Genomic DNA, 12,436 nt, shown 5'->3' with positions numbered 1-12,436 from the left:
GGATGGGGAGAGCACAGGAGAGAATGGGGGACATATGGAGCCTGCTCAGGTTTGGCAGAAGGGCAGGTGTTGGTTTCTGCAGTGGGGATAGAGAGAGGGGAAGTCCCAGGAACTGGCATGGGTCAATCTCTGAAGGAAGGAACTGCTCTGTTTTTAGGCAAGGGTAGGAAATACAAGCCCCTACCCACCTATGTGCAGCAGCAGAGTAGTGCACTGCCACACAACCATGCAGAAACAACACTTCCACACGTCAGCAGATGACAGTTCAGACAACCCCTTGCTACATAGACAAACGCACACACACCAAACACACCTTGGAAAAGTTCTTGGAAATTAGTTTTGAGATCCTAGAAAAATGGCAGTGAGCTGCTACACACCAGGGGAACCTTGCTTCTACGCTTCTTCCTGTGCTTGGTTTCTCAGGTGTTTACATAAGCAAGTGCTCACAATATTCTGATTTTGCATTTTGTAAGCTCCAACCTAAGACAGTTCTTGCAGCATCTTCTTCTGTCCTCTGTCTAGTGTAACTTTAATTTACTGAAAGGTTACCACAGCTATGACAACTCTTCCCAGTACAAGGCTGTGAAAAGAGAACAGTTTCTCATACTGGGAGAAGGACCAATTACCTGCAGGGCAAATCCCTGAGCAGCAGCAGTGCTGTCCCTAGCTCTGAATCACAGAATCACAAGATTGTTTGGGCTGAACAGACCTTAAAGCCCACCTCATACCAATCACCCTGCCATGGGCAGAGACACCTTCCACAAGACCTGGTTGCTCTGAGACCTATCCAACCTGGCCTGGAACAGTCCCAGGGATGGGGCAGCCAGCTGCTCTGGGCAACCTGTGCCAGGGCCTAGCCATCCTCACAGGGAAGAATTTCTTCCCAATATCCCATCTAATGCTGCCCTCTGTCAGTGGGGAGTCCTGACTTGTACTGTGGAGTCCATGCACTTATCCAGAGTCCCTCTCCAGCTATTTTGGAGCCTCTTTAGGTACTGGCAGGTGCTCTAAGGTTTTCCTGGAGCCTTCTGTTCTCCAAGGTGAACAACCCCAGCTCTCCCATATTGTCTCCAGAGCAGAGGGGCTCCAGCCCTTGAACAGTCTCCATGACTCTGGACACATGAATCAGTGCCTCCCTGCATTTTAGCAACAGATTCTGGAGCAGAACTGTTTGTAGAAGGGAGGTTGATGTTGGCTATGCTCCACGGCAGGGTTACACCATTGCCAGAAAGCTGCACCTTTTAATACTGGCTATTTCACTCAAATAGTGACATAATAAAAGCTCCCTCTAAAACAAGGGGATTTCTGTCACCAGCAAGCTGGTGACCTTGCCTGCCTTCCTCTGAGCCAAACACAAAGTCCCTGGAATCAATTGTGCCTGCAGTTGCAACTGGTGCACGGTGCGGATGCGAGCGCTCACCCACCCCTTCCCCAAACACCGACATTTACGGTGTCGCCTCAGGTCAGGGGACTGTGAAATGTCACCAACAACTGCCCGAAAGGACAACAGAGCTGCCACTTCATCTCGCGGTCTGCTGGGCACACACATGCTGACCAAAGGGCTGTAAGGTCCTGGAGGGGTCAAGCGAGTCACTGAATGGGCCACAAAAGGCCAGGGATGTGGGGTGAGGGGCAAGTGCAGGGGGCTTCCCTTAAAAACAACAGGGGGGTCGGGAAGTGGCTGGAGCAGAGAGGGGCTGGGCAGTTAATGGCTTTGGCCTGAGGGCAGAGCACCAGTCAGAGAAGTTAGAGTAAATGGAGAGTTAGTAAAAGGCAGGTGTAGGGAGGGATCAAGGGGAGCCTGTTCCATGTCAGCAACCAGGAGCCACCCTGTGTGTGTGATGTCAATGGCAGCACAGGGGCATTACCCTCACAAAGGGCTGAACGGGGCTCGATCTCCACACCAAGACCCTTGGCCATGTATTCATCCCAGATTACACTGACCAGGAGGCAGGGATGCCCTGCTTTGGGAGGAGGGGAACGCCTCCAGTGAATGCCCTGAAATCCTCCTATCATGCACCCATCAGGAAATCCAATTCCAGCACCCAAAACTGGCTGAAAGGGCAGGGGAAGGTCTGCTGTCACCCCAGCAGCTCAGAGTCCACCTAACAGAAAGGTGAAGTTTATTACATTTAGCAAATAATCCTCATAAATCTGCACCCTAAACCATGACTGCAAAGGGTAAGTGGGTATTGTGGATGGTGAACAGGGATTATTAATCTGAGGAACACTGTGAGCTCAACCTTGGGAGGAGCTCCAATGGGAATGTCACCACTGCCAAATGGAGATTCCCACCGTGGGTTGCTGTCTCCAGGATCTGAGCACTGGGACATGCTCTACAAGACAAGGATTTCCGCTTGGCAATGAACTCTGAGGCTCTTGAGCAGGATCCAGAAGGATTTCTGTGGGGCTGGACTAAGAATGAAACAGTGATGAGTGAGCATCACATCTTCTGGCTAAGTTCTGAATTTTTACTTTGATTTCACACAATCCTTCCATTTGTACCCAAACAAACACAGTCCCACAGATTGCTAAATGCTTTTTTTCCCTGAGATCCAAGGGAGTTCTTTCAAGCTGAGACACTTTGCTACTAACAAAGAACTCTCTGTGGGCACCAGGCAGAGAAAAAGCCATTCACAGGGATGGCAGTGGCTCCAGGACAGACACAGAAATATCTCTGGAACATAAAGAACAGTTGCCTCTGTGCAGTGAGGCCTGGATTGGAACAGTACTTGGAGAGCTAAGCAGGGCACAGCTGGAGAAATAAGGTGGACTTACTCCTTACAATGATTTATTCAGGATGGAAAAATTCTTTAGTGCCAACTTCAGTTATTCACACCCATCTTTTACCTGTACTTAGGGTAACCAAGGAGCTGCCCTGGTACTTTCAATCAACTGATAATATGTGCCATGCAAGGAGCCCTTCCAAGGCGGAAATGAGAAGCAGGTATCTTTGCAGAAAATGCCATTCCATGTGATTCTGCCCCTCTGCTGAGACCCCACCTGCAGTGCTGCCTCTAGCTCTGAGGTCCAACAACAGAAGGATCTAGAAATGCTGGAGTGAGTCCAGAGGAGGCCACAGAGGTGCTCTGAGGGCTGAGCCCCTCTGCTCCGGAGACGGGCTGGGAGAGCTGGGAGTGGTCAGTCCAAACCATTCTGTGATTCTATGATTCACACCATGACATTTGTCAAACCTCTCCAGCCTCCAGTACAGACTCTCTGCACAGAACTATTCCCAATACTGCTGTGACAAGGACTTTTCCAGCCCTCCAACCCCACTCCCACTCTCTGTAACACTCCAGAGCCCCCTGCACTCTCCCACAAAGCCCTTCCAGGTCTGGGCATTCACAACCCGTTGCTCAAGCAGGTAAAGCCTGATCCACTCTGCTCTGCTCCTCCTGTGGGCATCCCCTGCCATAACTGTGGGATCCCAGAGGTCTTGTTGGAGATCTTCTCACTGTCAGTGCCCATGGCCAAGAGACCTCTGAGCAGGTGTTGTTGGCCCATGGAACAGACATGCAGTGAGTCCTATCCTCTGGGACCATGCCAGGTTGTGTGCTCCTGCAATGCCCACACATGCTGCAAACATGTCAGAAAAATGCAGTGGACCCCACTTGGAGGGGCAGTATTTTTGTCTGAAGACTCCCAGTCACCATGTCCACACAGTCCCACAGCCTCCTAAGCAGCTGCCTGCTTTTTCAAGTCTCTTCCCTGCAAGGAGCCCTGCCTTTGCAATAGAATTTCTTTCATTGGTTCCTTTGGTTTTGGGTTAATTTATGGTCAGGAGCTGGGGCTCTGGTATCTGTAAGGCTCCCAGGGAAACTCTGACCTGGAGTTCAGTGCTACAGAATCTCACCCTTTCACTCTTATATTTCTATTTGTGAAAGATAATAAGCAGATAATACAGATGAGTATCAAGGTTCAATGTTGCCACAATTAATTTTCCTTATCCCATCTGGGGACATTTAGCCATCACAGATGCTATTTTCTATTATCTTTTTAGCTGCTTTCTTAAAGAATGAGCCTTATGAGACCATGTCATACCATTACATACTTGTGTGCTTCCCTAGAACTAGCTTCTGAGATGTCCACACCACAAAGACTACAACATTCCGCAAATTTTTGCAAAAATCAGCATCTGGCCAACCAGACCCTACTGAGCCTGTCTTTGTAGGGCCAGGCTGTGACAGGTGACCACTTTATGTTCCACCTGGCTGCTGGCAGCATACACCTGAGGCAGGGACAGCATTGCTGTGGCTGGCTCATCTCCAGATGACCTTGGGGACATCGCAGGAGGAGAGCTGCTGAAATTGCTGGAGGAGAAGGAATGCTGGGGATAAAGGACATCACATCTGGAGAAAAGCAGAACTATAGACCAGCTTGGTGGTCTGGCACACTGTGCATGTGCAGCTACACACTAAGCAGATGTCAGCTCTGGAGAACAGCACAAGAGTCACAAATATCATCCCAGAAGGAACAGCAGGAGGGTACATATAAAAACCCTTGACAAGGCAGCACATTCCTGTTCTGTTGGCTAAGTGCTTCTTCTCATTCTGCTCAACTAGTGCTGAAAAGCTTTTTCCCCATGAAGACAGCTGAGCACTGAACAAGCTGCCCAGGTGAGTATACAAGAGAAGACTCTGTGAGGAGAAGGGTTATTGAACCCTGTGATTTAACCAGGAAGACCAGTAACTGCATAAGCTAATTCTGACCAATTCTCACAAGAGCTGCACTGTCCTGGTCCAACAGTACTTGAGTGTCCCCCATTTCATCTGGGTACCAGCACCTATCCTGTGCCCTGGCTACAGAACAGATCCATTCCTGGTGTAGTGGGGACCTTTCCATTCCACAAAGGGACACGAGGGATATGACAGATGGCCTGACTATATATAAATACTGCAGGTGGGAAATGAAAAAATACTAAGCAGAGACCAGTGGGGGCATAGGGGGCACCCAGTCCAGCTCTGGGGCTCCCAACATTAGAAGGGTGTGGAGCTGCTGGAGTGAGGACAGAGGAGGTCACAGAAACTCTCCAAGGGCTCTCCAAGGAGACAGCTGAGAGAGTGAGAGGTGTTCAGCCTGGAGAAGGGAGGGCTCCAGGGAGACCTTAGAGCACCTGCCAGTGCCTAAAGAGGCTCAAACGGAGCTGGAGAGTGCTCCAAGAGCCTGGAGTGACAGAACAAGGGGGAGTGGCTTCCCATTGACAGAGGGCAGGGTTAGATGGGATATTGGGAAGAAATTCTGCCCTCTGAGGGTGCCAAGGCCGTGGCACAGGTTGTCTACAGAGGTTGTGACTGCCTCATCCCTGGAAGTGTTCCAGGCCAGGTTGGATGCAGCATAGAGCAACCAGGTCTAGTGAAAGGTGTCCCTGCTCATGGCAGAGGACTAGAATTGAATGATTTTTGAGGTTCCTTCCAACCCAAACCATTCCAGGATTCTATGATTCCCTGGATGTTTAACTGCAGGAGGAAAGGGAAAACTCAATGACTAAGGTGAGAAGAGCCACTGAAATCACATGGAGAAAAACCACTGGAAATGAACGAGAACACAGAAACTAAAAAGTAAAGAGATGAAAGCAAATAGCAAATCACACCAAATTGTGACAGTGACAGAGTGTGGCCCGTGTCTGAAGCTGACAGTTTTGTAGGATGGGCTGACTCAGAAGTGCTCCTGGCCCATGAGCTGGGTGGAACTACAAAACTCACCTGCATCCAGCAGCAGTTGGACTGTCAGGTAGTCATCAGCCAGAACGGCGTAGTGCAGAGCTGTGCAGCCCTTGAAGTTGGCTCGGACGTTGAGACGGTTGTTGAAGTCATCCTCCCGGGTGACAAGGACTGCAGGGCACAGAGAGTGAAAGCTCAGCTCACTGACAGAACTACAGAACTGCTCATCTGGATGTGCAGCAGCAGCATGGACCCAACACCCCTCACCAGGCAGGAAGCTTCTTAAGGGCTTTATGACCTGTTCTGGGACCACCAGGATCCCAGTGGGTGTTTCTGGTGGGCACTGCCCCCACTCCATTGAGCAGCAGTAGAGATAAGGACAACGTGGTTTCCATGTATCCCACACAGTGCCCAGGCAGGGGAGGAGGTGGGGGGACAGCACCTGAGTGAAGATCTCAGCCTTTTTCCAGCCATTTATTGTAGGGTAACAGGATGGCTTAACTTGGAAGAGACCTTAAAGCTCATCTGGTTCTATCCCCCTGCCATAGGCAGGGACACTTTCCACGAGACCAGGCTGCTCCAAGCTCTGTCCAGCCTGGTCTTCAATACTTCCAGGGATGGGGCAGTCACAGCTGCTCTGGGCAACTGTGCCAGGGCCTTGCCCACCCTCACAGGGCAGAATTTCTTCCCAATATCTAATCTAAATAATGTTTTTAGCAAACAGAAGGGAAGCTGTGACAGGAATGAATGCTGCCCCACTATGACTTGACCTTTAAGCAAATTCCTGATTTTGGGAGTCTCCAGCACCTAAGTCCATGTGTCTCAGCAGGGCATGGCTCTGAAGGAAGGGTCTGCAGCACCCCTGCTCTCCTGTAGCTGGTTTAAGGATCAGGCTTTAGAAAACCTGGATTTTAAACTCTTTGCTTTAGTCATCACCAAAAAAAAAAAGAGAGAGTGACTTTTTACAGGGGCAGATAGTGACAGGACAAGTAGGAATGTCTTCAAACTGACAGTGGGCAGTGTAAGATTGAATATTGGGAAGAAATTCTTCCCTGTGAGGGTGGTGAGACAATGGCCCAGGTTGCCCAGAGGAAGCCCCATAAATACCCTGTCCCACCTTGGAGCATGAATGATGGTGGAATTGGTGTATGCTGTCTCCATTCAAATGAACACCACCCACTGGTGGGCCAAATTCTGCTCCTGGAGGTGTGTCCAGCTCCTTGGTGAAAAGGCCTGTACCCAAAACTCATCAGAGCCAGATCCAGGGGCAGGGAGAGCTCCCAAGTGCTCTGAGCACCTTATACTGTGCTATGGCAAAGCAAGCAGAGCTGGAAAACGGATGGGCTGCAGGGACTTCTTCACAGTCCCTCCTAAGAAAGATTTCTAGGTGATTCAAAAAGTTCTGAAGAGAGAAACACTGTGATGAATACCTGATGCTGTCCGAGCCCAGCATCTCCACTAATGAACCACAGTCCCTCCAGGAAGATCAATTAATGCCCTGGCTCCTTTCCTTCCCTGGGTCCTTTCTCCAAGCACACAGGGTGAGTATGTATATTTATTTGTCGTCATTTCCTACCCAGGGAGGAGCAGGATAATGAACTGCGTGCGTCAGGGAAGATGAATCTGAGATACTAGGGAGCAGCGCAGTAAAGAGATTAAAGTGTTATTATTGTTGGTTTTTTTCCCCCATGGTCCGTTGTGACAGCTCGGCCGTCATCTGTAAAAAATGTCTCTGAGAAAGATAATCATCGGAAACTCAATAAAGCGTCAGGGGAAGCCTCGTCCACCATCCATCACTGGGTGCCTGGAAATTTTCAGCCCTCTGTCTCCCTTCCTGCCATCCATATAAATGTCTGTAATATATTTTGTGCAGTGGTTGTGGAGCACACCCTCTCGATTTGGATGTTTTTATGAAAAAATATTTATACACGAAATATGTAAATGTCTAAAAAAAAAGGAAAAAACAAAGGCAGTTTCTCTCTCTCTTTTTAAAAACGCAACTGAATTTATTCTTTTTAATAAAACATGTCAACCAAAGAATTAATGCAACTTCTCATGGAGTGGCCTTATCTTTTCTTCACCCCAAAATATATAACATTAGAGAGGGATGAATGCAGACAAAAACAATTAACTTTCTTGGTTGATACACTTTATCTTAAATAAAGTCTATGTACATGCATTATGTATTGGCATTCTATTGCTCATTTTTTAATGCAGTTTCATACATTTTACATTCCCTGCTATAGGGATATGATCTATGTACACTCTCTCTCCCATCAAGAAGTAGGTCTGCTGCATGGGTGGGTCACAGTGAGGGATGAGAGCAGGGAGCTTTTAAAAATACAGAATAATGCCCTGTCAAAGCTGTCGCCTCACTGCTCCATCTTCTTAACTCAACCTGTGCTTTATGAAAGGTTCAAATATTACACCTTCATTAGGCTTTCACAGAGCTGAGCACCAAGCCAAAAGCACAGACAGGCGCGTGGGTAATGTCCCTGTGCTTCAGCAGCACCCATGGTGTGGCTGCCTGACCAGGGAAGTGACCCTGTGCTGGGTGCTCTGAGGCCACACGTGGGCTCAGCTCTGGGTCCCTCACTCCAAGAAGGACATTGAGCCACTGGAGCATGTCCAGAGAAAGGCAATAGAGCTGTGGAATGGTGTGGAGCACAGGTCTGGTGAGGAGTGGCTGAGGAAGCTGGGGGCTCAGCCTGGAGAAAAGGAGGCTCAGGAGGGACTTTCTCACTCTCCTCAACTCCCTGACAGGAGAGCTGAGCCAGGTGGGGGTCAGGCTCTGCTCCTAAGGAACAAGGGACAGGACAAGAGGAAATGTCCTCAAGCTGTGCCAGGGGAGATTCAGGATGGATATTGGGAAAAAATTCTTCATGGAAAGGGTTGTTAAGCTCTGGCACCACCTGCCCATCCATGGAGGGCTTTAAAAGTCATGTGGATGTGGCACTTGGAGACACAGCTCAGTGGTGGCCTCAGCAGTGCTGGGAGAATGGTTGGACTCTATGGTCTGGAAGGGCTTTTCCAACTGAAATAATTCCATGATTCTATTCTATGACTCTATGACTCAGGCTCTGCAAGCCATGCTGTGCAGACTGAGGCTCTGGACAAACTGTGTGACTTCCTCCCATTTTCCACCCAGAGCAGCAGGAACAAGGTTTAACTTCCAAACAAGTCAGAGCACACAAAAGCAGCCACTGTGGATGCAGGGGTACCTGGGAATGCAAGTCCCAGTGGCTGGCTGGGCTCTGGCAGGGCAAGAGGGGTGTCTGGGAAACATCCCATGGTCTGCCAGATCAGAGGTGAGGTTGGCAGGTCAGCATAGTGCCTGGATAGAGAAAAGGCTTCTGGGATGGGGAAGGAAAGACAGGGACACTTTAGGGGGCTAAAGTCCTACTATCATTCCTGCCAGCATGAGGAACAGAAGAATCTCTGAACATGCAGCTGGCTGCTCCAAAGCACAGCTAGGCACCTAGAATCCAGACATATCCTGATAATCATAAAACCAAGAAAATTTTACCACCATTTATTGTCATGAAAAGTGGAAACTGTCTGGGAAATTTAAATAGGTCTGAATTAACAAAGCAGGTGTCTGAGAAACCTGGTCTAGTGGAAGGTATCCATGCCATGGCAGGGGGGTGGACTGAATGGGCTTTAAGGATCCCTTCCAACCCAAACCATGCCATGATTCTATGATTCTGAGTCTGCATCAACCAGTGATGAGAATAATGAAGGGATGAGCATGGAAACTGAGATCTGCCAAGAATATCCATAATGAGATGACATGACTCTGCAGAAAATGACCTTGTTTCCATGGAAAGTCATCTAGGGCTGAGAGCTGATACTGATGCCTGCCCAAACCCAACAGCAGTCACTTGCAAAATTTAGCTTTATTTCAATTGGCCAAGTCTGTCTGCATTTCACAGTTCCTGATAAAATCTGTATTAAGGCTGCTGGTGGAATACACTGCCCTGAACCCTTCCCCTTCCCCAAGATGTGGCTGCATGTGAGTCAATGGAATGACATTCCTATCTATGACTTTGTATTTTGCTCTGGCTATATAAAACCAGTTTATCTCTGGTAAATTGAAGGATTGCTTCTATATAATATCTATGTAATGTTTCTTTCCTCTTAAGACATACATTCACCCAAGTAGCATCAATTACTTTGCATTTAAAAGGAAGAAGGTGAAACAAGCTCTAAAAAAACCCAATGAGGTCAGATCAGGAAACAAAATTTTGGGAGCTGAAAAGCAAATGTCAGTAGCTACACACAAGCCATGTCTTACCTTCCAAGGAATGGAGGCCTTTTTCTTTGGCAGTCTCATACACATTGCTGAAATCATCCCCAAGGTTTGGATCAGCATTAGCTGTGAGCAGAGCCTTTACCACACTGTCACAAAACAGAAGGAAAGTAAGGTAGAAGTAGTAGATGAGGAATTGAAGCCCTTCAGAGACTGAGAAGTGCTCAGAAAGCCCTCTTCAAATATTACTGGGAATGTTAACATTCCAGGGAAGTTAACCCACAACTGAACATTTCATCAAATGGAGCTCCAGCAGCATAGGCTAAAATGAATTATATGGGAGAGGGACTGGAGGAAGGGGTGACACTGTAGAGATATGCAATCCTTCTGAGGTGACATGCACAGAACATGCTTCTAGCACAAGGCAGATTCCTAGACACAGACCTTGGCTCCAAGGCCACCCCTGTCCCTGCCAAAAGGAAGATTACTGTAACAATCTGCAGACTAAGGGAAGCAAAACTACACTGCTTTTGGGAGGCAATTGTACAGCACCTGCATCTCTGATACTAAAGGTGCCATCCTGCCACAGGAAGTGCAAACAACTCCCACAGCAAGCAGTTCAGAGGAGGCTCTGAAGATAATCAGAGGGTTGGAGCACCTCTGCTCTAGAAGACAGGATGAGAGAATTGGGGGTGTTCATCCTGGAGAAGAGAAGGCTCCAGGGAGACCTTAGAGCCCCTTAGGGCCTACAGTGGCTCCAAAAGTCCTGGAGAAAGACTTTGGACAAGGGTCTGGAGCGACAGGACAATGGGAATGGCTTCCCACTGACAGAGGATAGACTGGATAGCAGGAAGAAATTCTTATCTGTGAGGATGGTGATGCTCTGGCACAGGTTGCCCAGAGAAGCCGTGGCTGCCCCATCCCTGGGAGTGTTCCAGGCCAGACTGAGGCTTGGAGCAAACTGATCTAGTGGCAGGTGTCCCTGACAATGGCAGGGGATGGAATGACATGCCTTAAAGATCCACTCAGCCCAAACAATCCTGTGATTCTATGACTTGAACTTCACAGCCCTTTTAGACACTGGAAGGGGCCCTAAGGTGTCCCTGAAACCTTCCCTTCTCCAGGCTGAACAACCTCAGCTCTCCCAGTCTGTCTCCAGAGCAGAGGGGCTCCAGACCTTGGAGCACCTCCTTGGTGTATCCAAGCAGCTTCACTCCACTCCACATTGTTGCTCCAGCAGCTTCCCACACTTCTGAGGTTGGACCCCAGAGCCAGATGCAGCTCTGCAGGTGGGGTCTCATCAGAGGGGAGCAGAGGGTCAGAAGCTTCTCCCTTGCCCTGCTGCCCATGGAGCTGGGGATCAGTCCAGGACATGCTGGATTTTGAGCTGCCAGCAAATGCTGCACATTATGAACATGCTGCAGTGGGACATGGGATGCACTGCCCAGGCCATTTTGGTGTGGAAGTCCTCACTCTCTGCTTCTGAATCCAAACAATTACCGTAAGAATTAAATTTCTCACTCCTTCTGAAAGCAGCTTAAAGCCAGTTAATTCTTAATTTTTTTTTCAGCATGCAGGCTTCCCCTGACAACTAGACAGTAACTGATTTGTTAGCATTCATCACCAGTGACATGGCTCACAGGCTGACAGCGGTGTGTGCCACAGCCTGACATGTACCTGCAGGCTGTGGCTTGTCAAGTCACATCTGGAATTTAACTTAAGCTCCTCTTCCATTTACCCTATAAATGCATTAGTAGAATCAAGGGTGGTTATCTTATTATTTCAGCATGGTATAGCAGAGGCCAGCTCTTTACTAGCACTGGTGTGCTCCTCACCATGTATGAAGTCACCTCTAGTGAGCACAGCACCAAGACTGGGGGCAGGAGATAGAATCATGGAACTTTTTAAGTTGGAAAAGCCCTCTAAAACCATTGAGTCCAACTGTTCCCCCAGCACTGTCACTCACTGATAACTGGGAAATGTAATAGATCTTTCCAACAATGTTAAAGTGAATATAAAAGCATATCTTTACATATAAAGTGAATATAAAAGCAAATCTTTACTTGAAAGCTTTCAGGTACAAAATGTGGTGAAAACTGCATGTGGTATATTAATTCTACAATTTTTATAAGGTTAGTTGATTAGTGTGCTTATCACACACTGTCCAATTAAAAGGTTAATTGGTTAAGCAATAATTGCTGGGGTCTTGCTCCATTGGAAGCAGTCCAGAGGTTTCTTTTGCCCCACTCCTGTTATGTCTGGTCCAGATTCTGACTGGAAAAGAGAATGTCCTTGTAGGTGCTTCTCTTCTTGGAATAAGACTAAACAGTACTTAGGAATGTGTTTATAAGGCTAGCTTATCATTCCTAAATGTAGGGAGGAAAGATAGGGAAAATACTAGGAGCTATAGCTATGCTTTAGCAATCTACAAAGCTACAAATATATCAAATATATAAAAAGCTAAAAATCTTAGGTATCACTCCCCCCTAAACTACATCCCTATCTCAAACATCCAAATGTTTTT

General features: G+C 48.1%; 1 protein-coding gene across 1 annotated transcript in view; it reads right to left on the bottom strand.

The window, feature by feature from the left end:
* Positions 1-12,436, bottom strand: part of CLPB (ClpB family mitochondrial disaggregase) — a 72,540-nt gene that overhangs the window by 35,129 nt on the left and 24,975 nt on the right. Inside the window, exons 4-5 of the mRNA XM_054270348.1 lie at positions 9,958-10,061; positions 5,706-5,834 (exon numbers count right to left, since the gene is read on the bottom strand). Of these exons, the coding sequence (XP_054126323.1) occupies positions 5,706-5,834; positions 9,958-10,061 (233 nt within the window). The remainder of the gene's footprint in view (positions 1-5,705; positions 5,835-9,957; positions 10,062-12,436) is intronic.

The sequence above is a fragment of the Melozone crissalis genome, unplaced genomic scaffold (assembly GCF_028551555.1).
Source record: "Melozone crissalis strain CALT ecotype California unplaced genomic scaffold, PUWL_Pcris_2 ptg000009l_1, whole genome shotgun sequence".
Classification (NCBI taxonomy): Eukaryota; Metazoa; Chordata; class Aves; order Passeriformes; family Passerellidae; genus Melozone; species Melozone crissalis.
The sequence above is the reverse complement of the archived record's forward strand: the minus strand, read 5'-3'. Positions and strand labels throughout refer to the sequence as shown.